Raw genomic sequence first — 26320 nt, 5'->3', positions numbered from 1 at the left:
CCTCCTGGTAATTCTGTCAATGACCAATGATTAACCTGAGGAATCAGTCATGATCATGTTGGTGAAAAAGTTTGGTTTGTCAAACTTTTTTGTGAAACTGACTTTGTTTCCAAAGATTTTAATGTAAATGTTTGTTATAAATGAATCCTGATTAAATTACAAATCTAAATTACTATCTGCCTGTCAACAGGGGATTTTGTGAAGGCCTTTGAATTGAGTTAATGTTATTTTGCATAATGCATTCATGTATATGTTCATATTCTGATTGGAAAGGGGGAAGAGAGTTTGACCTTTAGGTAGATAAATATACTTTATTGATCATGTGAGGGAATCTATCAGGTTACAGCAGCAAAAAGGAAAAGATAGTCACAGCAGAGCCTATGAATTATAAACAACAAGGCCAATAAATTAAGTGGCTATAAGTAAGCTACCAACAAAGCTACCAAGGTAGTTAGAAGAGAGAATGTGCAAACAACAATGTGTAAATTGTGCAATGGTGACACATGCACAGTTCAGTGTGTTTGCCTGTCACACAGGGGTGAGCTGTTATACAGTGTGATGGTGAAATACAGGAATGATTTCCTGAAACATTCTTAGCGACAGCGGAGATGAATGAGTCTGTCAGAGAAGGAGCTCTGCTGTCTCCAGTGTGTCATGGAGGGGATGGGCCGGGCTGGCAGTGATAGAGAGCAGTTTGTTCAGCGACCTTTCAGTTTTACAGATGAGTTTATGTATCCTTCTGGCACCAATGCTGCTCCCCCAGCAGACCACAGCAGAGTAGATGGCACTTGAACTAATTGAAGATTTCCACGTTAAAGGACCTCAGCTTCCCCAGGAAATAGAATCAGCTCGTCTCCTTCATACACCTTCATACACCCAAGTACTTGAAATTGTCCACAGCCCCATGTAAACGTGCAAAATATCTTGGTTTTCAATAAATACAAACATTAAATACCATCCCAGACCCGCTCCAGAATTGATTATGGATTCAACTCTTGTTTCCTGTCATCTGCCGTCTGAAGAAGGGCCCACTTCTTCATCTGCGTAGCCGCTACTGTCTGACTGCACGCTGTCTCCTCTGGCTACCCGACCTACACAAGGAAGCAAACGTGGTCAGACAACAACTCAAAGCTTGATATACTGTTGTGCAAATGAAGCTGCACCTCAACATTAAGTCTCAGCGCCGAGCACAGATGCGTAATGACCTCCTTAACCGTACGCCTGCCAGAATCGGAGGCCCAACTCCATGATTAATGAATGCTCATGCACACACAGCATCAAACTGTATCCACATAAATCTGTCTGAGCTATACATCACCGTGCCTCTCACAAGTCAGTGAGCCTAAAGCACAATATTGAGCCAAACATTGTCGATTCTACTCAAACAAAAAGTGTTCTTGCGAGTGGTGAATGACTGAAGGCACACCCAGTACTTCACACTCGCACCCAGTTCTAACAGGGCGGACGGCGGTTTCGTGACAGTGGGATCAGTAAAAGCAAGTGTTGATGGTGACAACCCTGCAGATCAGTCACTAACTAACTCCTGTTTGAGTATGTGACAAGCCAAGTTTCTGTAAAACAAAACAGTATCTTCCCTCCAGTCAAAATCAGTCTACCTTTGTCCTCATCCTCTTGGAAATGCGTCGGGCTGGTGGTTGTTGTTTCTGACAGCCCAACATCTTCTTCTCCCGCACTATGCACCTATAGGTATAAATGTAGCATCAGGTAATATCATGTATGGAATAAGAGTGAAATGTATCAATGTAGATGTTGGCAAAGTGCCCAAATCAGATTCCATACAGTAGGTATATGCATGTGCAGCACTTGTTACATCTACATACCTCCTCCAGCTCAAACGAGTTAACCGGCTGGAGGTATTTAGAGACGTGTCCCAGTGGATACAGGTACTGGCTTTTCCTCTGGCTAAGTGACTCCTCACGTGTCTGGGCAGGCGGAGTATGACTGGAATCTGGTGTGTTGATGGAGCAGATGTCGCCTCCCTCCTCCAAGCCAGTCACAGTGACGCTGTAAGCAATACTGGGGCGCGCATCATCACAGGTGTTAGTTTGTGTCTGGTATTGCTTAAGCGATGCCTGATTTGGTTTGGCATCGATTGTTTGAGGGCAAAAGGGCACCTTGTGTATGCTCTCTACTATCTGTGGGCAGATGACATCATACGTAATCTGGGAGTTGAGGCAGGCGGGTCTCGTGTCAGTTAAGCCGCATTGCAGCTCTGACTGATGAGAAAGAAACGGATGATCAGTTTCGATCACAGTTTCTCCTGATGATGAAGCCACAGATGCTCTTTCTCTTTGAGTCCTGCTGTCAGGGTCTGCTGGTTTGTTCTCGCCGGTATCAGCCTTATCTATCGTTTGTTTATTGCACGGCATCTCCTCATAACAGGTTTTACTTCCATGCTGAATAATATCCGTCATCCCTTGTTGGGTTTGGTCCATTCTTGCGTTTTCTGTGTCGCACTCCTCAACACGCAGCATCTTGGAAGCCCGTGTCTTGACTTTGCTCATGAGAATACCTGCAACATCAGGGACGCTCAACCTCTTTTTGGGCGAGGCGTGCGGCGAGGTGGAGTCTGACCCGTGAGGAGAGCCGGTGTAGAGGCACATCTTGGAGACGGTGTCCTTCAGCCGCTCCACCGGAGACCGGGGCTCAGTGCGAACGTTGCTCCGGAAGTGTGCCATCCTCTCAATGGGAGAGGAAGAGAAGGAAAACTCTGGGGGTGCCAGTTTCTGGAGAGGTGTTCGGGACACGTGGGAAAAGAGGGAGTAGAAGGCGTTGGCCATCTCCGTGAGCATTTGCACCTGCCTGAAACGACCTGGGGTAAGAATGAAGGATAGGTTAGATGGGTGAAAGAGTGCTGATTTTGCCATGGTGCAAATTTCACATCTCTGAAATACTATCGATCACACACCACTGATACCTTTCTCTAAAGCAGATTGAGTCATTGTGGTGCTGGACTTACTGGCGAGACAGAGGCTAGGGTCCTCCTGTCGTATGCGCTGCAGCTGTGAATCCAGGAAGAGGCGAAAGTTGATGCCCTGAGCCTGCGAGGGGAAAGTGAAGAAGCGAGGAGGGATTCGTGCAGTGACCTGAGGCTCGTCACAGCCAAAACCCAGCTCCAGCAGAGTCTCCTCGGCGTCCTCGGAACAAATGCGCAGGACCTCGGACAGACTGTTGAACGTGAGCGAGGGAGAGGGAGACATATACTGAAGTGCTGAGAACAACGGTATGAACTGCAAACCTGCTGATGCCTCACCTGGATGAAGTTTTACTGGAGGAGGAGGGGCAGCTGGAGGCCATGCTGTGGCCCATGTTCAGTGCCGGTGGACGAATTTCCTGACGTGGAGTACTTCACAACAAAACACACGTGACAAAAGGTTATATACTGTATGTGACCTATGAGACAATGTGGCCTTTCAACACCCTTTAACTGCAGCTCAAACAATGAAACGAAAATGTAATCATAGACTCGTGAGCCGATATGAAAACAAGACAAAGCCTTTCTTTGTTTCAGCCTAGGCCTGAATGCAGAGGTTCAGTGGACAGATACAGTAATAGGCTTCTGTCTGAATATGATGGAAGATGACATTTTGTCACTTATCCATTTATTAAGAGGCAAGGAGAAGTGTAGTCTCTGACCTGGTGGTGAGTCTGCTGCGTTGCTTCTTGGCTGGAGGATGCAACAGAAGGCTACAATATAAAGGACAAAGACGAGAATTAACAACTGTCACCTCAAGTTTTTTGGCCATTGAATGATATCTTCAAATATTCAGTTTTAAAGGGGTTCACAGATCAGGATAATTGATGAATTAATTGAGTTTTTTCGTCTTAATTTTCTTCAATTTCACTTTTAAAATCGACAACAACTACAATTTATGTGACTCTAAATTAGGCAAACACCTGTCAGGATGTCGATTAAACTGAGAAAGTAATGAAGCAAAGTGAACCTAACTCAGGTAAGCATTATGGAATCATCTTCGCTCAGTTAAAAAAAATATATAAATCTTGTTTCATGCTGTTTCATCAGTTTATTCCCGAGTTTAAAAACAGTGACATAACAGTTACTCACCCCACTTCTGATGTAATTTCCCTGACTTTTAACGCAGAAGCTGTAACAAAGAACTCATTTCAGAACTCAAGGGGGACATGTTGATATACATCTAGCATTTTCAGTTTGTCTGTGCCCATGCAAATGTGTGTGTATGTGTGTGTGTCTCTTGCAAGGAATTGCCTGGGTTGCCTGAATGAAATTTGGATAAAGCTGACAGCACCTCCAGGCTTACATTCCTTTTTGATTTGTATATCAGCAGTCTCATCAGAAAGCTATTGTTCCATTCCAGAGACAATTGACAGCTTGTACCAAGGATGACTTCATGAGCTGAATTAAGTTAAGGTACAGAGGGTGTATTATTACAGATTGTGCTACCGATGACAGGCAACACTAACAAACTCTCTGTGCCTGCTTGTTTGAGATAACAGTTTTATCTCAAAACTCTAGTATAGAATAATATGATGATAGAGTTCACGCACCAACTGCTCTTGACGTGTTTCTAAATGATACACTCAGACAAACTAACTCAGGAAAAAGCCACAGCACTGGAGTAAAAGGCATCGGACACTCACCATCAGCACCGAGCCGCAGGTCATCAAAGCTGCTGTTGTTGTTTTTCAGCGTCGATTCTGAAGCAAAACATGCAATCACCAAGCGATGAAACCGTAGCGATCATACTTCCACATTAATCCTGACTCGTGTGTTACTGGAGTGGAGCATCACAGTTAAAGACAGGAAGTTTTGTTTGCTTTACAGCTGCGCTACATGGCATTTATGACATACAGGGGCTGATCGATGTGTCACACATTTCAAAATGATCTGGTGCAGTACAGATCCACGTTCATCCTTTTGTTTCAGACTCACCGACACGCTGGTGACCTGACGTTTCTGGGCAGGCCTCCGACCTATAAGGGATATCCAAATATTTGATGTATAAATACCCAGGCACGTGTCCATGTCTACTCCATTTGCATCTGTCTTCTAAAAAAAGAAGTCAAGCATTCAAGGTCTAATCTGGATACTGGCTGGATCGATAACTACTAATCAGTCTTTACTAGCCCTTTCAACCCTATGAACTTCCTCTTGTTGATGTGTTCACATGTTGCTTTCGCGCTTCAACAACTCTTCCGATAAGCTGCTCAAATTCTTGTTAAATTCTAGAAAAAAAGGCATATTCAGCAGCAGCAGTCACAGCTTGAACTACACATGCAGCTTTCATTTCAATGATTGAACCATGATCAGTCAAACAGCATCTCTGTGCAGGTCACTTCCTTCAGTCCCATATATGTGTTTGTTGTCTTAAACAGAACAGAATGAATCCACATAGAGCTTTTGAAAGTGCTCACAGTGGTTGTTTTGGTGTTATGATGAGTCATTTGTCTGACACCGTGACATTCTGGGACTTAAGCTGTTAAAATGTTTTTCCACGGAACTGCAAAAATGCATTATTTTCAAGAAAGCCATTGTGCAGGGGAAAAAACAAATGCTGTGGCCACCTCACACACACACGCTTCTTCTTCCTGGAACACCAGACAGCAGAGACTTTCCGCTTTGTTGCAGTTGTTTTTCATGTTTTTCCACTGACTGACACCTTTCCTTTTGTGCTTCTAAAAATGTATCATCTTCAGAGAAATAAAATGATGCAAAAATGACTCACCCACAGCCGAGGAGCCAGCTTTCAATTTTTCCTATGGAGCATCACACACACAACATGTTGACTTATGAGTAATCATCAACAAATACAACACCTCATCTTATTCTGTCACTACTTTGCATCTATGTTTTAATAATGATTGAATCCATTCATGGATACAGCTCTATATTTGGACAAATTCTGTTCTAAAAAAAGTACAGGACACATTTAACCCTTTTTCAAATCCTCTGCTTGATCAAATCCTCTCGCATGAGCTCATTCAACAAGTTGTCATACAAGCTGTGGACATTGGACTCCTGCATTTGTACTGACCCTCTGAAAAGACATCATCATCCGCTATGGAGACAGAGGGGAGGTTACCCAGCGGCCCCTCTGGATCTGGCTCCTCTAGAGTGAGCTGGTGTCGGCTGCTGAGGATCCAGGCTCGCCGCCTCTCTGCAGGGGACGGACTCTCCATCGTCTCGCCTCACAGACAGACACAGAGAGACATGCTGGGGTGGAAGCTATACTGAGTATGGAGGCCAATACCTGGAATGAAAAAGGAGAACATAGATGTAATCGTTTTGACTGATGTGAAGCATTGAAGCTAGACGGACTTGTTTAACATAGAAGAGCACAAGAGGAAGTGTGCAAATCTTGTAGAAGTGCTGACTGCACAGTGGTAAAGTTTTTTTGTAGCTTTTCTTGTCACCTTGTCACAGCAGACACCCTGGATCTCTGGTTTGATGCGATCAAGTTTATCTCAATGATGACCTGCCCTTTTTTATGTGATATGTGCTAACCTCCTTTCCTTCCTCTTCATCTAAAACTACGCCTGAGATCATATCAAGGCTACATTGCACCATCCAGATCATTTGAAATGAAACAACAGCAATGTCTTCAATTCATCTCTGTATGTTAGTGATTAAATGAATATAATGGGGTGAATAGTACAATATTTAATTGTGTATTTATTTGAGCGCCTGCTGAATGTTTCATTTGAATAGAGGTAAATTCAGGGCAAGGTTCAAAAGCATGTGAATCAGCAGGCCAATCCCCATTTAAATCAGTCATAATGACAATCCTTTGCATAGATAAATACCATCAGGCACAGACTCATACCTTCCATAGCAGGTTACACAAACTTATACAACTCAAATGATGTTCATTTGGCAGAAAAAAAGACATTTATTTCCAAAAGATAGATCAGAAAGCTACTCGACAAACTTTGATATAACAGACTGAACTTAAAAGCAGGCATGTATGGAGGTTATACATCACAGAGAACATACAGCGCCATGAAAATAAAGTTTTACAATAGTTAAGATTACATTCACTGTATACGCCGATTCCCTTTAGTATCTACTCGTAACTTAAACCCCCGAAAGCTATGGTTTAATCCGATTTCATTATTAAAAACATGACGATTCTCTGTGTTGTTTAGAGAAACACGACGTGGAAGTGCAGAGTTTATACAACAATAGAGAACGATGCGATCGAGGAATATCTTTGTAATTGTGATCATAAGTTTTAAAGGCAAGAGATAGATACTTACCAAACTCTACCTTCTTAGGCGCAGGTTTCAGTAGCGTGGCGCCCTTTCTTTCCGTTTCCTGTTCTTGCTAGTTGACGCGCGTCTCTTATCTGACATCTGACTACCTGTTCTCATACTTCACACAGCCTTTACCCTGTGACAGAGACGAACGACTGACATTCCTCTGAAAGTCTGTTCTGCCGTCAGTGCTTACTGGCTGAACTCGCCTGCGGGACGATGCGCGATGATCAGAGAGTATAGGAAGTGACTTTGCATCAATGTCACAGATAAAACAGTTAGAGCGTGTAGGACGCAGCTGTGGCATCCTGCGAGAACACAAAGCCATAGACACACACGCAAAGAGAGAGAGGGAGAGAGAGCAGCTCAGTGGAAATGTCACATCACCGCTGACCAGAACAGAAAGTCTTCAACCGGTAAACATTTCAACCAGTTTAACTCTCCCAATGATCAGAAACTACACGTTCTAGCTTTATTTGTTTAATGTTAATACGTTTTCGATGCATAATACAAAATCGACCCCTGTTTAGTTTAAGTGTGTTTACTTTTTGAAATATCCTGCTGATACATAGACAGAAAATAAATCATTAGATAATGTAATAGTGTTGAACTACAGGCACTAATATTAAAAACAAACTATATATTTCTATAAGTTTGGTATAAACTGAGAACGAATACAACCATAAGAAATAAATCATTATAATTTCTTCCAATTCTTTTAATTTATTAAATATGACACCCATCTGTGTAAAGTCACACATGCACCTGTCTCCACCGTGATGTGGCCAACAGCACTCCCTCCTGGGCTAGTTAGAACCCATACTGACACTAATCAAAAAGAGTGTTATTTCTTTTAACTATATATTAAAAAACAAATAAATGATAAAAGTAGAATAGTATTTCGAAAACTTTATAAAGCCCAGTCTGAAATATATAGCAAGCCTTAAACTATACTGTATATACTTGTGCATAACACGTTTATGCACCTTATTCTCTTGTTCCTACATAAGTGATGCAGACACTCAGACAGGAGTGTGTGTGTGTGTGTGTGTGTGATGTCCAGAGGCCGGACTCCACCCTCCGCTCTGTTTACATGGGCACATGTGCCGCTCCACTGACAGCCCCTCTCACATCCCGCTAATAAAAAAAACCTCCCACCCGCAGACATTTCCTCCTCCCAGCGCGGTCACAGCCAGTGTGTGTGCCGGGGTCCCCGCTCCTCCGCCGGGTCTCCTCCCGCCTCCTGACCGTGTCCCAGCCCACGGGGCGCCACCAGGGAGTGGCCACTGGCCACGGAGGCAAGACTCAAAACTCTAGTCCGCCTCTCTTCCCACCTCCGTGTGCGCGGCCAAACAGAAGCCCCCACATTGAGCTCCTTTTGATAATAGTAAAAAATATAACAAGTGAAGCAAATGGAAACTCTCTTTATGTTGTGTGATTAAATCATGGCGCCTTTTAGCGGAAAACAGATAACTCAACGTCAGTCATACTCAACGCTACAACCTACCATGCTTGGTCCCGCCCACTTAAATCCCGTGGACCAATCACATTGGCTTGTTATGTCTCTTTGGCAAAAACAATGTTTTCCATTGGCTCTGAAGAGCAATCCTTCACAAGTAGCGCTGAGAAGGGTGCGCTCGTTTAACTGCCCGAGTACTGCCAGTGAAGTCTGTAAATTCCTCAACCAAGCGCCAGGTACAACTACATCTACACTTCAATCGATCTTATCCAAAAAGCGAAGAAATACATTAAAATCATATTCAAACACACCAAAATATGTTGTTCTAACACTAGTGTAATGTGAGCAGATTTCCTGACTCAAAAGAATCAAAGCAATACGGGTTTTAATTCATTTTATATTGGTCAATGTTAACTATTTCCTTTCATGTAAAACAAAATATTGCAAGTGCTTTGTTGATCTATAGCTACAGAAAATTGAAGATTTGGCTAAATGTGCCCCAAATTCTAATTTTAGTTACATTTACATTACATTGTCATTTAGCAGATGCTTTTACCGAAAGGGACGTAGATATACCGTGTCGACACAACACAAGCAAACATCTAGTCGAGGGTAGAACCACGAGATAAAGTGCCAAGAAGCTGAGATCAAATCAAACAACAGGATGGAGGCGACACATTTATTTATTAATGCACAGTAATCCACGTAATAACTGAACTGTCGTGTTTATTCGCCATTCTGTTGCCGATTCAAATAACTACTTCATTTCGTACCTGATTATTCTCTTTGATCCATTCTCTTTTATTCTTTATGGTCTTTTCAACGTTTTCTGTGCTTTGAGGAAAGTACTTCCAGATGCGTTTACGCTTGGTTTCACTACTCCTCATTACTCTAGGTGGAACTAGGAATCCACCCCGCTACCCGGCTTCATAAATCAAACGCTCCCGCCTTTCCCCTTAACAGGGAGAGCTCGTCAAGTTTGTGTGAAGTAGTAAAAAGTTGTCAACCCGAAAAAAGCGCAGAGAAACTCCTCCCGTCTTCAAATTATGAGCAGTAAGTGAACTTTTTTTATTCAGTTGTGCGTTGCGGCGATCATCACTATAAGGTGACAGATAGGGGAGGAGAAGCAGCCATTGTGCTCGCAGTTGTAAAAGTAATATTACGCGATTTACCAACTCGAGTCTCAAGCAGTTTAAAAGCGCCCGACTACTTAATTGCTGGTACGCAGCTAACAACATTTAGCCTGCTAACTGCTTAACAGTAATGGAACTTTGATAAGTTCTTCGTTGACACTTCGTATGTGCACTATTAACTAACATTGGCCCCCGTAAGCTAGCCGTGTTATTATACTTAATAGTACAGGTAACGCCATGATGTACCTCTCGAGAATGTTTCTATATAGGTAGGCTAGTTGTGACTTCGTGTTAGCTTAGCCAGTGAGCTAGCTGGCCTTTCGAGCACTTGTGGCATGGATTCTTCTTCGTCTTTGTCTGCATTTTCAAAATACTGCTTTAAGTTTTGTTACTATTAAACGATACGGTGTATATGTTTTTATCTCGCTTTGCACGTTGTCAGTGTAGTATGGAATGCGAGTAGTTGTGTAGTCCCCTTCGTGATCTTACAAAACTCTTCTTCCGCAGATCAGCAGCAGGATGAAATGGCCGCTGTGGAGGGCGGCGGAGGCTTCGGTCAAAAGCGTAACACAACAAACTCACAAGTAGGTTCAAACCCGGACGCTTTAACTTGAATATTTTGCAAATGAAATGCTCGTTAACCTACAGATCTAGCATCACTCTCCACTCTCTCTTATGGTTCTTTGCTTGTGTGATTTATTTCTGTTGTTGTGCCAGTGTCCAGGCTTGTTGATTTTCTCTCCGGAGCACATGTCATTGGGGTGGGAAATGGGCAGGTAAATTTCGCCCACACGGGGTGTTGCCGTCAAAGCCCGGCGCTTCATGTGCGAGTCGCTCGGCCCATTTGGCTGTCCTCGGAGGGGGTGGCTAGAGCGAGTGAGTCAGTTTATAGGGCCAAATTAAAGTGTGGGAGGGAGTTGGGTGGGTTTGGGGGGAGGGGAAGCCGAGCCCGCCGCTGCTGTGGGAAGAATGTGATCCCTCCCATATTCTTCCCCCCAACTCCGGCCCACTGTCTGTGACACGCTGGAGATGTTACACTCCCAGTCAATATAATGTGGAAGAACCTCGCATTGTTTTGTTAGAAATTGGAATATATTTTAATTTAAAGTTAAAATGAATCGTTACTTATGACAAGATACTTTATTCATCATCATGTTGCATGCAATTCACAGCAAATCGCATGCAATTGAAATTTAACTTGCACCCCCTCATATCACACAAACACACAAACGCATGCATTTACAGAGGGGGTGCATCCCCTCAGTGTACAAACTGTAAGATTCAGACTGGAGATTAACACAGGACCAAACCAGGCCTAACAGCGCAGCCTACAATGAAACTGAAACCTAACCTTTGATTGAATGCTGTTTTAATTATTTCTTTTGCACAGAAGAAGTACTTCAATAACTGGTTGAGCCATTTCTCTTCTGAAATCTCGTAACAAATCCACACTTGTTGACTCAACTTGGCCTTTTTCTGGTTTGGACATGTGCGTTCAGGGGTTCGCTCACCTAACCAGAGCCAAAAGGGATACTTGTGAAAATGTAATTTTACTGGGCATTCGGTCAAAACCAAATGTTGCTTTTGTCAGCTGTGTCACAATCAGGGGATGGCGTGATATATTCAGTCTAGAAATCATTCAGGCAGAAATCCGGCATTGTAAGATCCTGTCCCCCGAGACACAACTTAGGATATATTCATTGTTAAAGCTGCAACATCTGTAATTTGTTTAAGCTAGAAAGCTTTGTTTATTCTCCCCCTAGGATTCACAGCAGCCATCGCCTCTTGCCCTATTGGCAGCTACTTGCAGTCGAATCGACACCCCAGGAGAAAATGATTCCTCTGATCAAGCACAACACAACCAGCACCAGCAGCTAGACCTGACCCAAGGAGTTTTAACCTCCACTGCCAACGGCTGGCAGGTTGTTCCTCTGAGCATTCAAGCAACCTCAGGCACCAACACGATCACCACCGACTCCTCAGTGGTGATGGCAGGAGGAGACATCAGCAAGAACAGACACGTTCTGTCATCTTTGGCCCCTGCTGTATGCACTCAGGGACAGCAGATGCAGCAGCCGCAACAATATGTTGTAGCCCAGGCTCCAACACTGCAGGGTCAGCAAGTTCTTACCACTCTATCAAGTGTAATGCCTAATATTCAGTACCAGGTTATTCCTCAGTTTCAGACAGTGGATGGCCAGTCACTGCAGTTCACCCATGCTCAGCAGGATCCTGCCTCTGCCGCTGGACAAGGGCAGCAGTTTCAGATTGTGTCCTCTTCTAACGGCCAGCAGCTCATTGCTACAACCAATAGGGCAGGTGGAGCAGGAAACATCATATCTATGCCCAGTCTTTTACAAGGAGCCATCCCCATACAAAATTTTAGTTTAGGCAATGGTGTATTACAGAACCAGCCCCAATTCCTGGCAAACATGCCCCTGTCCCTTAATGGAAACATCACTTTGTTGCCAGTCAGTACTGGAGCCAGTAGTACAGATGGAGGAGGGGATACAGGGGGGAACCATCAACTAGTTCAGCAACAGCAGCAGCCTGTATGTTCCAGTGGGTACATGACTGGCATCACCACTGTCACCACACAGAAACCCTCTTCTTATGGAATGACCCAGACACACAACAGCAATGGAGCAGCCACAGGGACATTCCAGCAGAACACGGTGTCTTCTGTTGGTGTCCCGATACAGCCAGACAACCGAGAGGTACAGCAGCCACAGCAGATCCTTATTCAACCTCAGCAGCTTATCCAAGGTGGTGCTTCCCTCCAGAGTATCCAAGCTGGTACTGTCTCGACCGCAGGCGGTCAGGTATTTGCTGCTCCGACACTCAGCCAGGAGGGGCTTCAGAATCTTCAAATAATGCCAAACACGGGTCCTCTCCTGCTGCGCACCGTAGGCCCCAATGGCCAGGTAAGCTGGCAAACTATTCAGATCCAGAGCCCGACAGGAACACAGATCACGCTGGCCCCGGTACAGTCTCTCCCTCAGCTGGGCCAGACTCAGGGGGCCGGTGCAGCTGGAGGAGTATCTGTCAACACGGTGCAGATCCCAGGCCTCCAGACCATCAATCTCAACTCACTGGCTGGTTCCGGGCTGCAGATGCATCAGCTGCATGGAGTTCCCATTACCATCTCTGATGGTACAGGTCAGTTTGCTGTATGCTCTCCTCTATTAGCCTGTATGACTCATTGATGTCAAACCAAATGTATATTAAACATGTATATTCTAATCAAACCATGAACAAATCCATAGTTGTGAGTAAGTGCCATGAGCTATCCTTGAGTATGGGAAGGTCCATGGGCCCACTGAGGCCTTATTCCTCAAAGACCACACCCAGTATAGTATCTGTATTTTGAATTGGGTTCTCATTTTGTTGTTGTTCAAATACAGCCTGACAAGCTGGTTAATGACAAACAATCTACAATTTCAGCTGGGTCTAATCACACAGTATGTGTACTGTAGGGGGATACAGGTAGTTGTACTGAGTAAATATTTGACTGCTTTACAGCGAGGTCCTTACAGCTTTGTGTTTAATTAAGTCCTGTTAACTGCCCTGAAATGCAATAATCTTGTAGGTTGGTTTGATCCCTTTGGTTTCTACTGTTTGAGCTGCACTATACTGGTTGAACCAGTTCTCCTGGTCCAGTGTCTCCTTGAGCTCCTAACTGCACTGAGTGTTTGTTTCCATTTCAAATTGTTTTTTGTTTGTGGCGCAGCACTCAGATCCCTCTGCTCTCATAACTGCTGTGGTAGTATCTATATCATATACATAGGCTGTGACATAAACACTAACTCCTCTTTCAGTTCTGCCGTTGGTAGTCCTTCCCAACATCTTTATGAATTATATGTCAGTTTCCATTTCATGTGTTGTTTGTGAGCTGTAGGTCCTTTGTCATACTGTATTAAGTGCTGATTTGCCCTGTCCATGTTATCAAAACATGTGATAACCCACTATTAGGCCTGATGGTTTAAAAATGCTGAGCTGCTGATTTTACAAACCACCTTTTGTCAACACTGACAATAGAGTACTTTCACACAAACCTAGCAGTTAAAGCCTGGAGGCTATGTAACCTAACAGTACTTCAGTTGATTGTAACCTAGGAGTACTTATGTTAATTGTTTAATGTGACGAGAACACACAGCACACAGCCTGTCGTCTGTTAAAAGTAGAAATCTCAATTGGATTATAACATAGAATATCCCAAGTGATTATATTACAACATCTGACCTCAACACATTCTCACCCCTAACCTGCCCCGGGCAAGCGCACCCCCCCTCCACAATCCAACGCACCGGACAGACCCGGGCATGTCGACTGCAGTTAACACCAAACTGTGAAATACTATCACTTGGTCCAGCTTGCATCCTTTACCTTTTCACCAGCCACCAGCCATCTTGACTGACCAGACAATAGTTTCATGGTTTACGTTCCCTTTTCCAAGAGGCTGGCCTCCTCCTGGCCACGTACACGCACTGTTTAGCTCCAAGTATTATCCGCTGTCGCTGTCGCTGGACACTACATCCATATTGCGTCACCCTCATGACAAGACTAAGTAACTTTTCGTTACATTGGTAAATTAGAAAACATTAAATTGCCAATTCAAGCGTACGTCCACATGCACTTTCTATTGTACCATCAAAAACTGTTCCTTCCAGTGTTACTATCAGTTACTACAGCTACTTAAATACATATTATTGATGTCATCAAACTAACAGAGTGGGGTCATCCAGTAAACAAGGTTCAACAGTGATGCCACCCAAACTTACTTACAAAAGTGATGTCATTTGAACTAATAGTTACACTACTTAACACTCAGCTAAGCTAAAAGGTAGCTTATCACTCCTACAAAAAAATTGCTCACATCTTGTGTATCTGCATTTTAAAAGGTTCGTTTTTCTGTCAGATCGTAAATGTTTGCCTACTTTAAAAAGTGCAGGAAGTTAATTTTCCCCAAAGAAAAGGAGCGTAGTACATGATTTTTGGGATAGCGAGCAGGCCTCCCTGCTGACATCTTGGAGCACGCGCAGGGACATAACTGGCTGTACGGTTAGTTAGGTGTAACGTTGCAAGGCCTCAACCCCTGTCCTTCAGGGAGATCTTTAGGAGTGTAATGGTGCAGGGACGTGTCTACCCCTGCTTGTCCACAGGGGTAGCTCAGGGTGCAGTGCTTGGACACCTTCTCTTTTCCATATAAACAAACTCAATTTGCAAGCCTGCTCTTGCCATTCCTATGCTCACGACACGCAACTCTTCCGGTCCTTCCTTTCTAGAAGACTGTACAGTCCCAGCATGGATATCAGCATGCCTCTCAGCAACCTATCACAGACTGAGCTCCTTTAAAAAAGAAATGAAAGACCCAACTCTTTCGCGGACACTTTCACAACTACCGACAAACCGAGAAAAGGCGGAGATCACACAACAAAAAACTGTTATCTATACTTCTTCAGCCTTTTGGCATGTATGTCAGGTTGTTCCACTAGTTTTAAGATGCCTGGCACTAAGTCTTGTTTTTCTCTCTGGACTAGATCTCTGTTTGTGTTGTACGCAAATCTCATAAAGACGTCGTGTCAGATAAAAGCGCATGTCAGATGACTAAATGTAAACGTAACAGTATTGAAAGTCACATTGTAATTGTCTTGTTTACAAAGACTATCTCATCACTACAGGAGAGCAGGGGCTGCAGACAGGGGGCGACAGTTTGGACGATGGCAAACCCCTGGATGAGGAAGATATGAGTCCAACACCACAAGGACGACGCAACAGGAGGGAAGCCTGTACCTGTCCGTTCTGTAAGGATGGAGAGGCACGGTACGTCACTTCAACCAACTCTACATTAACTTCCTGACCAAGCATAAATGTTTTCTGTACAGTAATGTTTAGAAATTTGGGAGATTTGTGATTAATGTAAAGATTTAAAGGACCTGTGGAACAACACATCTGTATAACTGAAACTGTGTATTCCCGTTTCAACCGATTCATTCTCTCTTAAAGTAGAATTATCTTCCACATCATTAATTCTCTTCTCCAATGTATTGTTTGTGACAATATACAGTGATCCAACCAAAAAGAAGCAGCACATCTGTCACATCCCCGGCTGTGGGAAGATCTATGGAAAGACTTCCCACCTGAGGGCCCACCTCCGCTGGCACACAGGCGAACGGCCCTTCGTCTGCGGCTGGTCGTTCTGCGGCAAAAGATTCACCCGATCAGACGAGCTTCAGCGCCATAAGAGGACACACACAGGTAAAGACAAGGATTCGTATTATTCTGCAACTTCCATCTTTATGTCTGTATGTGGCAGCGATCCATCTGCAATCTACTACATCTGCATTATTCCTCATGACTTGACCTTTTCACTACACATCTTGTAGTGTCTTTGAGTGTGAGTGCTGCCCAGGTACAGCTGTGTAAGTAACCCTTTTTTATCTCCACTCAGGTGAGAAAAAGTTCCTTTGTCCCGAGTGTCCAAAGCGCTTCATGCGCAGCGATCACCTCTCTAAGCATATCAAGACCCACATGAACAAGAAAGTAACAACCACCGGCGCCACCAGCGGCACCATCTCCACCGACGCGGCCTCCCCCGGCGCAGGCTCCGAAAGCGGCGCGGGAGTCGTGGGCGGCGGTGACCAGCACACCATCGTCACCATGGAAACCTTATCTGCAGAAAGCATTGCACGATTAGCCAGCAGCGGGATCAACATGATGCAAGTGGACATTCACCAGATCAATGGCAACAGCTACTAAGGATGGTGGTGGAGGAGCAGGAAGACGGCCACGGTGTGTGTGTGTGTGTGTGTGTGTGTGTTACATTCTGACTTTTAAGGTTAAAAAAGGGCTGCAGAAACGCAACTCCTCAAGGGCTTCAAACGGACATTTTGTCTCAGAAAATGTGGCGACAAGATTAATTTCCCTTTTTGTATTTAGATAGCTGCAGCAGTGAAGCGTCGTTGAGTGGATGAGACACGTTGGATCAAAACCAGAGAAATCATGAATTCTTATTTATCCTGAATGGAAATGGCACCACACTTGACGTTAAGCCCTCTTGAAGATCCGGTCTAACTTGTTGACAGTTGGATTGTAGTAAAATCATGCTACTACTTCGACACACCAGTGTGGAGGTGGTAGCATGTAACAGTTCCTCTATAGTCCCTTTCATGAAGAGATGACACTACTAATAAGGCCTTGTCTCACGTTGTCCAGGGCTGCGTTACCCTACTTGTCCCTGTTGAACCACCGGCATATTCTGCCATCTTAAACTTGCCGGCTGTCCCTGAGCATCAACGCCTCTCAGACTGGCCCACTTTAGACCGTAATGGTTAAAACTCAATTTGTATGTCATCACCCTTATCTTAGGCAGTAAATATTGTATTCTCAGATTTCTGTGGTTGCAGTTTTGGGAGATCAGTGTCCAAAAAAACAACCCAAACATCACGGGAACGCATCTTTTTATGTTGGTGTGACGCTCTAAAGGAGGGCTGGGATACATCCAAACAACGAGTTCAGGGCCAGATGCACTAATGAGTGTGATGATGTAAGTGTTTTAAGGACACATCCTTAGAATACCTTGACCTCTTCTGTAGGTACACAAATTCAAGCCATCATGCTTTGATAGGTTTATCTCAGCAAAAAAAACTTTTGATTTATTGTATGTATATATATTTTTGGTAAAGGCTACAAAAAAATCTTACTTAGGCAGGATTATCTTCTGATTGCCGCTAAGTTGTATGAGTCTCATGCACAATCTTAATCTTATGTTATCACTTTTATATGTAGATTTGTATATGTCTAAACCTTTGAGCCTGTCTGTTCTATACAGGTCCAATCTTCCAGTACACCGTGTCCTGTGGTATACTTATCATTTAAGCTTGTGACTTTGCCTTGCACTCAAATCAGTTTTTGTTTTATCTTTGTGGAAATGTCTTTAGTCATGTCAGAATTAACTATTGTCATCACCACAACATACATATGTTAAGCTCAAACCAAAGGTTCATGCTCCTTTTGTAAATTTAACTTCAGTTTGTTTTTTTTCCTTTGGTTAACTCTCTAACCATTTTTACTCTTATGCACATATTCAAGATCTAACTGGAAAGATCCGACTCGAGGCAAAACATCCTTTGTTGTTCAATTAAGTTCCAAAATGTATGGAGGTAATGGTTTTTTGTTTTGTTAACACTGTCCAAGCCTGTTTCAGAATGACTACTTTGGGAAATGAATCATGTCAAACTATGTCTGTTCTTGAAAACCATAGACCAAGTTCATTGGATATCAAGTGCCCTTATGTCTTCACCCGCTGTTTTAAACAAGGGATTTTATATTGTGTGTATATACTACTACAAATGCCAACAGTTGGATTAAAATTCTGAATACAAAGCTCTCATGTCTTTGCATCATTTGTCAGTCTTACAAACCCAACCAGCGGTTAATTAAGAAGTAGTTTATTTCTGTAAAAATATAATTCTAGCATTTAACAGTGATAGTAAAAACATGAACAATCCCAGAATAGGACAATAGTTTGGCCAGTTGCTCCCTCTAGTGTCTGGAAATCACTCCTCTGCAGCATCGACATCATCCCCATCCTTCAGTTTGTTGCGGAGGCTGCAAGGAGAAAACATGACGTCAGACCCTCCAGGTTGTATACGCTTTTGTTGTAGTTTCTACATTGTGTACTAAAATACTGACATTTCACCAGCATATTCTCTCCCTAGAACTTCACTGATTTGAAAAACAAGGATTGGTTCAAGTTCTATTCTTAACAGCTACGAACCTGACGAGATAGGAGTGGACGTCTGAGAAGCCGTGATACTGAGCCAGGGGGAGCAAAATGCCGGTGGGGCAGCGGCCGTCACGCTGGCGGCAGAAGCTGCAGTTGCAAATGCCTCGACAGGGGGGGCAGTGCCACTCCTGGAGAAGAAACAAATATCAAATAATTGCAGTAGGTGTGCTGTGATAACACTTGTATAAACATTTGTTTTCAACTTTATATTCTTATTTATCTCTACCAGATCCAAGGATGACATAACTGCACGGCCACATCTTCTCATATCATAAATTGATAAAATGTATCATGTGGAGGGAATTCTGCTCTTTGGATAAAAGTATCCAAGTTGACTTTATATTTTTGTCCCATTGTGTCATGGAACATTTTGTTTTGTTCACATGCAAGACATTCAACGTTTTGCTCTTGTTCAAATTGGACATTGGACAATTCAAACAACAAAAGTTAGCAAGCTCATGCAACCAAAGAGGGACATTGTAGAAGAGAAAGCTATGCCGAAAACCCAGCTCAAGCTCATGAAAAGGAAGGGACCTCAGATGAGGTAATTCAGCAAGAGAGCCCCTATCCTCAGATGACCAGGTGTGTATGAGAAACAAGCAAATTACCATAGAAGGAAGAAATTGTAACATGGCACACAATACAAATGCAGCTATTTTTGAAGACTGACATCGCTTTCTAACTTAACCCAACCTTGATGTAAGCATGAACACCTCTGCATTTAATCATAATAATGAATATGGTAACACTGTAAGCTGCGTGTAGTATGTGTGTATGTGCAGCCTGGGCATACCGGGTCGAGCAGCGCCTTCTTGACGTCTTCTCCATATCTGTTCCTCAGGCATGGCCCGCAGAACTGACCGTGAATGCCACGGCAGTCCTCACTGCGACAGCACGTCTTGGTGTCCACCGTTTTCTGACGGCACTGGTGACACGTGGAGCCCTGGAGACATTCAACACATTTAATTAGAATCTCCTTGCAATTCACATGGCTACTTCTATCTTTTGTTCTAAAATTTCCAACAGTGTCCAGTGTTTTTCGTTATGCTGACTGTGCAATAACTCACTGTGACTCTGTTGTAGACTTTCTCCGTCATGTTGTCTGCGACCAGCAGAAGCTCATCCTCTGTGATATCTTCCACAGGACGCACAATATGAGGTTTGCTCTGATTAGGTCTTGGGGTCCCTCTGCGCTGCGGAGCTCGGCGTACCTGAACGCAAAGGTGAGTGACAATTTGTGGTTTTCAAATCTTTTCTCCTTTCTGAATTGGCCCTGATTTTGGAAGTAGTCCAACTTGGGCCTACTCCATTTAGCAGCTAAGTAATCATCAATACAGCAGCTGACCTCCAGCAGCTCATCCTCCAGGCTGAGCTCCAGCTCCTTCTCATGGGGGGCTGAAGGATCCTCACATCCCCCCATGGAGCGGGTCTGCCTGCGAGACGCCCGCTCCGGGTTCCTCCTAGACTCCCGTGGACCCCCACTAGAGCGCGGTGGACGCTGCAGGCCCAGTTGAATAAAGATAAACTATATTGCTCTAACATACTGTTATTACATGCTGTTCACTTCTGGTTCACTCAAGACATACTTGAGCAGAGGAGCAATGTTAAGAATAGTCCACTCCCTTCCTGAACAACTACCATCTAGGAAGAGTACAAGAAGTGATCATCTTCTACTCACAGAGCTTTTGTCTTTTGACTGTTTGCCTGCTTGTTTTTTCAGAATCCCTGCCCCTCCTGGCATCTTCTGCAGGTCTGCCATCAGTTGAGCCAACTGTGAGAACAGAAGATAACAAAATATAAGAACCATACAATACTGGAAACACCTTTAGTCATTTATAGGTTAAATTTGCCAACACGTACAACTGAAAGGACACACATTTTTGACATGAAGAGCCCTGGTTCTGTACATATTTGCCATGTAACCTCTGAAAACAATGCAGTATACACTCACCATCCCAATCAAAGGCAAATAAGCAGAGTGATGAATGTATAAATGGTTCGCTCAAAACAACAGAACATAATTACAGAGAATCCATCCATCCATCCTCTTGTCCTGTGCAGTCATGGCCAGATAGAGCCAAGCACACTGGGCATTCACTGGGCAAAAGGCAGCACACACACCACTACTCTAGACCCTAGGCCTTCAGTTTAACTACTTATTCATTTAAGGGACTGAGGTGATGGGGAGCATTGTACTCCCTATAACCGAGTTTGCCAAGGCCACGCTGGATTCTCATCATTGGCCCCAGGTGGCCTCCGTGTGACTACAGTGTTACAGTATCCTGTGTGTGTGTGTGTGTGTGTGTGTGTGTGTGTGTGTGTGTGTGTGTGTGTGTGTGTGTGTGTGTGTGTGTGTGTGTGTGTGTGTGTGTGTGCGTGCGAGTGTGGGAGTTACCATTGCTTTGTTCGCCTTGATGTTCTGCTCTCGCTTGGCCAAGAATGAGTCGTCAGCTGAGTCGAAGCCAGGTTCCTTCGAAGGCCTCTCTTCTTCATCTTTGAATTTCACATGCAACTCCTTCTTCCCTTTGATTCCTGCTTTCTTCGCCACTTTCTTCACCACTTTCTCCTCTTCCTTCTCATCATCATCATCAGTGGACGAGGGTGCAGGTGGCTTGGAGCGCAGGGCCACCCTTAGGCTGAAGGGCCGGGCAACAGCGGAGCGTATAGGGACGTGATCTGCCGTGGCTTCACATCCATCTCCAACTTGTGAGTTCTAATTGAAAGCAACAGTGTTTAAGTATTTTCTTCCATTTCAGAATTACTGTAACTGGTTGTACGACTCTTGGATCATAGGATTCACATAATAGACCTGTCATTTCAGTCTCAAAATAGCAGAAGTAAACAATAAATAACCTGTGTGCGATGCAGTTAAGAGTTGTCATCAGGAGTTAAGTGAAACTGATTAAGAAAGTGATGAAAACACGCTTTCTGTGACAATAAATCCACATATGGTCTTTGGCATCGGTATATCTAAAAGTATTTCCTTCTATATAATACATATCAAGCAGGGACTGGTGGAATGTGCATCTAAAACCGTTATTAAACCTACATATTGTACACTGTCGCAGTGGTCGCCGAGTTCACCGTCCGAAAAGCCGTAAAATGTCCGATCGTCGTCAGATTCCTCTGCAAAAACATCAGCCAGCCGCGGTCCCAAAGTCCCCGCCTGAGGAAAAATACAACAATAACAACAACAAATTCTATCTTAAAGTGTCTTAATGTTATGTTACATTACCATTTTGTCCTCGCTGAAGCTGAGCGGCGCGCACACATACACGTTTCTGCTGTTAACCCCGCTAACCCCGCCCCCCGTCCAATCAAGCTTGATTGAAAACTGGACGCTGATGTATTGCTGCATGTGTGTGACCTTATACCCTAATTCCGCCCCAAAGGAGTGTCCTGGACAACAAAACGAATTATTATTATTTTTAAATTGTAGGTTGTATATTTTCAATTTAAAACTAAAATTGTGTGACGGCATTCATTTTCAAAATAATGTTCAAAATACATACATTATAATATGACAACAAACTTCACCCCAAAAGATCTTTATTGCATATGTGTGCAATTAATACGTTTAAGAAAAACAACACGGAAAGAAACATGAAGAGAGAAAATGTGCTGTGTAATTAATGAATGTTTCTGAGTTAAAGCACACTCACCAGTTGTGTGTACAGTATCTCACCCATCCTTGATTTGTCTGAAAGTTCTCGTACATCTTCAACTGAGGGTTATCTGTGACAAAAAGAAACTTTGTGAGCTTTCGACTTCGGAGGATTTTGCTTTGACTCAATATAAATGTCATGTATTCTCACAACACGCTGCTCAGTGGACAGTGGGTAGTGTGCATGCAGGTGTGTGGGAGTGTGTGGGAAACTGCTATCACATTCCCAAGGCTGATAAATGTTCTCTCCCTGCTTGACCAGTCTCACTGAAGACAATGCTGGCTGTTTGGGGTGAGTTCTGGCATAGCCATGTACATTTCGTTTTGAAATCTGAATTTTACAAATAACAGAATGTGTAATGATGTGTAAATATCTGCATCTCTCTATGTCTTTTTCTTCACAGAATGTATATTTCTTCTTCTCTCTGGACTGCCTATGGTTCAGGTTAGGCGGTGTGCATTTAAGGCAAAGCCAAAGGACATCAAATATAGGCTGGCTGGCAATGTGAGTGGGTCAGAGCAGCTCTGTGCGAACACCCACTGCTGTGTGGGCTATTTTGGAATCGTGGATGGCTTGCCAGAGGCCAGTCTTCTTGGTAAGAAACCTTTAAAACCAATGTGGATCTATCTCTGTGGTCTGAATTGTGCCATTATCAAGAGTATCAATCATTTATCTCATTTGTCACAGCAAATTATTCTCTACAATATCAGCTTCTCTAATGGATATTGACTGATGTATGAAAGTTATATGTCTACACCAAAGTATGTCATTTGAACCAGCTGTCTATTATAGTGCTGCTGTTTTGCCGTTGCAGCTTGTGACGTTATTGAAATGTTGTGCGCCGAGGCAACCTGCAAGCCACAATCACGCTTTGACAACACTTTCATAAAGTGTGTGTGCAACACAGACCTCTGCAACAGCAACATCACTTGGGAGTTGGAACAACCTCAGCTCGTTTACTCTTATACTGTAGGTATGATAATAACTTGCTGGTATCCTGAAATTATAAAAGTTACAAAACCTTGTGTCAAATCTGACACCAGGAACTTTGACTCATTGGCCCTAAAACATACTTGATTGATTAAGATTTTAAATTAAACAACTTTGTTAATTGGCACTTTTTGTTTTTCTTTAGATGTATTGACAATTGCTCTAGTTGTCCTATCTGGAACTTTACTAGTTGTGGGCTTCATACTTGGTGCTGTCAAATGCCTCTCCAACAAGGAAAGTAAGATCTTTTTCTGTTATCATCACTATTGCTATAGTTGTTTGTTATCAATGATCAACAAAAGGATTTAAACTGGATTTAACTTCTTGTTCTTGAATACAGTTTACTGACCAAGATTACACATTACTGAGGAAATATGTCTATTGTCAGTGAATCAGTGGTTGATGTTTGCAAGCGTTGGCTTAAACATGATTCAATTGAGAAGGAGAAAATGTGACCTTGTTCTGTACAATGCCCTGTGTTACCGAGCTGATGTGATCATCACCTGTGTTTTCACATTTTCTAAACTCAGAATCAGTTCTCATGATGTCTTCATTTGACCTTGGCAATGTTTCACTCTCTCTGCTGGACTGACCTTGGTTTTTATCTGTGCTGTTATACTCCCTTTTAAGTCTGTCGTCCCTTTGTTACCCTTAATCTTGTTTATACTTGTTCTCTAGTTTATAGTGACATTGTATTTTCAGGATGTTTTAATCAAGAATAAAGTCATTACACAACATGTCTGCTTTTATTATTCTAGAGAAGAATCTACAGCCCTCTCATCAGGATGATCTTCTTACAGCGGTGTGTTCTTGTCACACAACAAAAACATGTCAAATTGATAGTGCCGACTTTGAACTACAGCAGGTAGGATCGGGAGTCAAACTGAAATTGTTCAGAAAAGTCAAATGTGCAATAAATTAGAAAACCATACCATATTTGATGATAATTTCATCCTCTTGTGTAATGTGCTTACGAATGCGTGTACATTCCTTCCAGATTGTGTGCTGTGGGCATTTTGCAACTGTTTGGCAAGGGACGTATCAGGGGACTGTGGTGGCTGTGAAGGTTTTTCCCACAGGCAGGAAAGAGACATTCATCACGGAGAGGGAGGTATATGAATTACCACTGATGAAGCATGACAGCATTATACACTTCCTGGGTGAAGGCACAAAACTGGATGGTTGCAGTGGGTTCTTGGTCCTAGAATTTGCTGAATATGTGAGTAGCAAGTGTTAATGGAAATTGAATCTCAAAAGAATTTAGGGGTTATTTAATGGAACCTGAGATTGACAGATACGTAAAATAAGAATTGGCATGCATCGAATTCATATTTTGATTATTTTGAATCTAGTTCATCACATATCGGTTAACATCCTCACACAGTTCCGTCTTCAGTATACAAGAGAAAGCTGACCTGAGTGAAAGCTTTGAGTGCACTTGGAGATATGTATAATTAATCACATGTATAACTGCTGTTCCCTTGATGTCAGGGCTCTCTGCACTCCTATCTGTGTCAGCACACCGGCAACTGGATGTGGTCACTGAAGTTATGCCACTCGTTATCACAGGGACTTTCCTACCTCCACACTGACCTTTGCAGAAATGGTATCGCCCAGATTATTACTATACGTTGTTGTGACCGTGTTTGTGTGTGTGTTTGCATACGTATGTTATATGTTACACATCATTTCCTTGCAGATGTGCATAAACCTGCTGTGGCCCACAGAGACCTCAGTAGCTCCAATGTTCTAGTGAAAGCAGATGGAACCTGTGCTCTAAGTGACTTTGGCTGCTCCACCATCCTGCGCTCGTGTTTAGGGCATCACCACTGGCAGTCCTTCATAAGAAACATGGTGGTGAGACTCTATACAGACTGTCTATATATTTTACCTTAAGATTTCCAAAAGAATCTTATGATAAATCCTATGAAATCCAGTGAGGTTAGCACCAATTAAACTCTCTTCCAGAATGAATAAGATATGTGGAATACAATCATTTGATGGATCACGACACCCATTTGCCATTTCTCTCACACTACAGGCTCATACTCAGGTGGGCACTCTGCGCTACATGTCCCCTGAGATTTTGGAAGGCTCTGTGAACCTAAGCAACAGCTGGTGCCTCATGCAAGGGGATGTGTATGCCTTGGGACTGTTGCTGTGGGAGATCTGGATGCGTTGCACAGATTTGTTTGAAGGTAAGCCTTCTTTGATCTGTCACAAATTCATTCATTTTCAAGAGAAAGGTGCTTTCCTTTCAGCATCACCTGATAAGTGTACAGTAACATTCTGTAACTCTCTCGACTCCTCGCATACATTTTAACTGTGATAAGGAGGAAGGTTCACATAAAACCTGAGAGAAATATCTCCATCTACAGGCAGTATTGTTCCAGAACATCTCTTGCCTTATGAATCTGAATTGGGAGCCACTGTCACACTGGAGAACCTCGTCATTTATGTGTCTCACATGGACAACAGACCCTCTATACCCAAACACTGGGACCTGCTACCACAGGTATTCTTCCATGGGGAGCTTCACAGTTATCATGCCGTGATAGGTAGCAACACAACAAAACAAAAGCATAGCAAAGCCTGTTTAAATACATTTCACAATGATTAAAAGTATCCAATTATTTGATCAATGTTTTGTTTTTGTTTTTGTTTAACCTTTCAGGGTTCTAGTCTGCAGGAGCTTGTGACGGGCTGCTGGGATCGTGACCCAGATGCTCGTCTCACATCTCATTGTGTTGTGGACAGATTTGAATCTCTTCTGTCATCAGTTGTAGTCTAAACATGAAGAATTCCTACTTGCTGTATCACTTCCGTCCTGTTTATTAGTGGATCCTGACTTTGATCAACTTTACTTGCTTAATATTCTTTTTACTTTGCCTTCTTTATATTCATTTAAGCCCTAAAATGTACAATGACTTCCATTGTTATTTTTTTATTTGACGTTTCTGTTTATTTGAAATGTATTAAATACTTTTTTTTGCAGAACTATGACTGTTTGTCCTTCATGTGCACACCCTCC

At 43.2% G+C, this 26320-nt stretch overlaps 4 protein-coding genes across 10 annotated transcripts; 2 read left to right on the top strand and 2 right to left on the bottom strand.

Annotated features, from left to right (window-relative positions):
* Positions 1-291: 291 nt before the first annotated feature.
* tespa1 (thymocyte expressed, positive selection associated 1) lies at positions 292-7583 on the bottom strand. Of its 2 annotated transcripts, none has more exons than XM_076140997.1 (12): positions 7258-7583; positions 6036-6251; positions 5727-5757; positions 4934-4974; positions 4642-4698; positions 4088-4127; positions 3658-3708; positions 3275-3367; positions 2981-3189; positions 1842-2833; positions 1617-1701; positions 292-1091 (listed from the first exon to the last, which is right to left on the bottom strand). In XM_076140997.1, the coding sequence occupies exons 2-12, from the start codon at positions 6178-6180 to the stop codon at positions 1006-1008; spliced, it is 1830 nt and encodes a 609-aa protein (XP_075997112.1). In that variant the 5' UTR covers positions 6181-6251; positions 7258-7583; the 3' UTR covers positions 292-1005. The 2 variants fall into 2 exon arrangements, with proteins under 2 accessions (XP_075997112.1, XP_075997110.1); XM_076140995.1 differs by having other exon boundaries at positions 7268-7583.
* A 2091-nt stretch (positions 7584-9674) lies between these two features.
* Positions 9675-17847, top strand: sp1 (sp1 transcription factor). Of its 6 annotated transcripts, none has more exons than XM_076141048.1 (6): positions 9675-9766; positions 10354-10430; positions 11610-13005; positions 15528-15669; positions 15914-16104; positions 16298-17847. In XM_076141048.1, exons 1-6 carry the CDS (start codon positions 9760-9762, stop codon positions 16603-16605), a joined length of 2121 nt encoding a protein of 706 aa, XP_075997163.1. In that variant the 5' UTR covers positions 9675-9759; the 3' UTR covers positions 16606-17847. The 6 variants fall into 6 exon arrangements, with proteins under 6 accessions (XP_075997163.1, XP_075997162.1, XP_075997165.1 ...); XM_076141047.1 differs by having other exon boundaries at positions 15510-15669; XM_076141050.1 differs by lacking the exon at positions 9675-9766 and adding an exon at positions 9794-9818 and having other exon boundaries at positions 15510-15669.
* Positions 17848-18338: 491 nt separating this feature from the next.
* Positions 18339-22361, bottom strand: LOC142991275 (cell division cycle-associated protein 7-like). Its single transcript, XM_076141344.1, has 9 exons — positions 22297-22361; positions 21684-21800; positions 21030-21347; positions 20313-20405; positions 19980-20132; positions 19702-19845; positions 19428-19577; positions 18626-18762; positions 18339-18456 (listed from the first exon to the last, which is right to left on the bottom strand). Exons 1-9 carry the CDS (start codon positions 22321-22323, stop codon positions 18405-18407), a joined length of 1191 nt encoding a protein of 396 aa, XP_075997459.1. The 5' UTR covers positions 22324-22361; the 3' UTR covers positions 18339-18404.
* Positions 22362-22734: 373 nt separating this feature from the next.
* LOC142991276 (bone morphogenetic protein receptor type-2-like) lies at positions 22735-26291 on the top strand. Its single transcript, XM_076141345.1, has 10 exons — positions 22735-22894; positions 23114-23272; positions 23435-23527; positions 24048-24154; positions 24287-24508; positions 24781-24895; positions 24989-25146; positions 25331-25487; positions 25668-25804; positions 25964-26291. The coding sequence occupies exons 1-10, from the start codon at positions 22735-22737 to the stop codon at positions 26078-26080; spliced, it is 1425 nt and encodes a 474-aa protein (XP_075997460.1). The 3' UTR covers positions 26081-26291.
* The last annotated feature ends 29 nt before the right edge of the window (positions 26292-26320 follow it).

This window comes from Genypterus blacodes, unplaced genomic scaffold (assembly GCF_046128005.1).
Source record: "Genypterus blacodes isolate CSIRO-AG114 ecotype Tasmania unplaced genomic scaffold, CSIRO-AGI_Gbla_v1 ptg000017l_1, whole genome shotgun sequence".
Taxonomy (NCBI): domain Eukaryota; kingdom Metazoa; phylum Chordata; class Actinopteri; order Ophidiiformes; family Ophidiidae; genus Genypterus; species Genypterus blacodes.
The sequence above is the reverse complement of the archived record's forward strand: the minus strand, read 5'-3'. Positions and strand labels throughout refer to the sequence as shown.

Excerpts from the sequence above, each read along its gene's own strand:
- LOC142991276 (XM_076141345.1), top strand. The coding sequence starts at position 22,735 with ATGGTTCAGGTTAGGCGGTGTGCATTTAAGGCAAAGCCAAAGGACATC. Across the intron at positions 24,509-24,780 it reads TCCTAGAATTTGCTGAATAT|GGCTCTCTGCACTCCTATCT; the intron begins GTGAGTAGCAAG and ends CCTTGATGTCAG. Across the intron at positions 25,147-25,330 it reads CCTTCATAAGAAACATGGTG|GCTCATACTCAGGTGGGCAC; the intron begins GTGAGACTCTAT and ends CTCACACTACAG.
- tespa1 (XM_076140997.1), bottom strand. The coding sequence starts at position 6,180 with ATGGAGAGTCCGTCCCCTGCAGAGAGGCGGCGAGCCTGGATCCTCAGC. Across the intron at positions 2,834-2,980 it reads CCCTAGCCTCTGTCTCGCCA|GTCGTTTCAGGCAGGTGCAA; the intron begins GTAAGTCCAGCA and ends TTCTTACCCCAG. Across the intron at positions 1,702-1,841 it reads ACTCGTTTGAGCTGGAGGAG|GTGCATAGTGCGGGAGAAGA; the intron begins GTATGTAGATGT and ends TTATACCTATAG.
- LOC142991275 (XM_076141344.1), bottom strand. The coding sequence starts at position 22,323 with ATGGGTGAGATACTGTACACACAACTG. Across the intron at positions 21,348-21,683 it reads ACTGCGACAGTGTACAATAT|AACTCACAAGTTGGAGATGG; the intron begins GTAGGTTTAATA and ends GCTTTCAATTAG. Across the intron at positions 20,133-20,312 it reads AGTCAAAAGACAAAAGCTCT|CGTCCACCGCGCTCTAGTGG; the intron begins GTGAGTAGAAGA and ends CTGGGCCTGCAG.
- sp1 (XM_076141047.1), top strand. Across the intron at positions 10,431-11,609 it reads GTAACACAACAAACTCACAA|GATTCACAGCAGCCATCGCC; the intron begins GTAGGTTCAAAC and ends TTCTCCCCCTAG. Across the intron at positions 13,006-15,509 it reads TACCATCTCTGATGGTACAG|ACTATCTCATCACTACAGGA; the intron begins GTCAGTTTGCTG and ends TTGTTTACAAAG.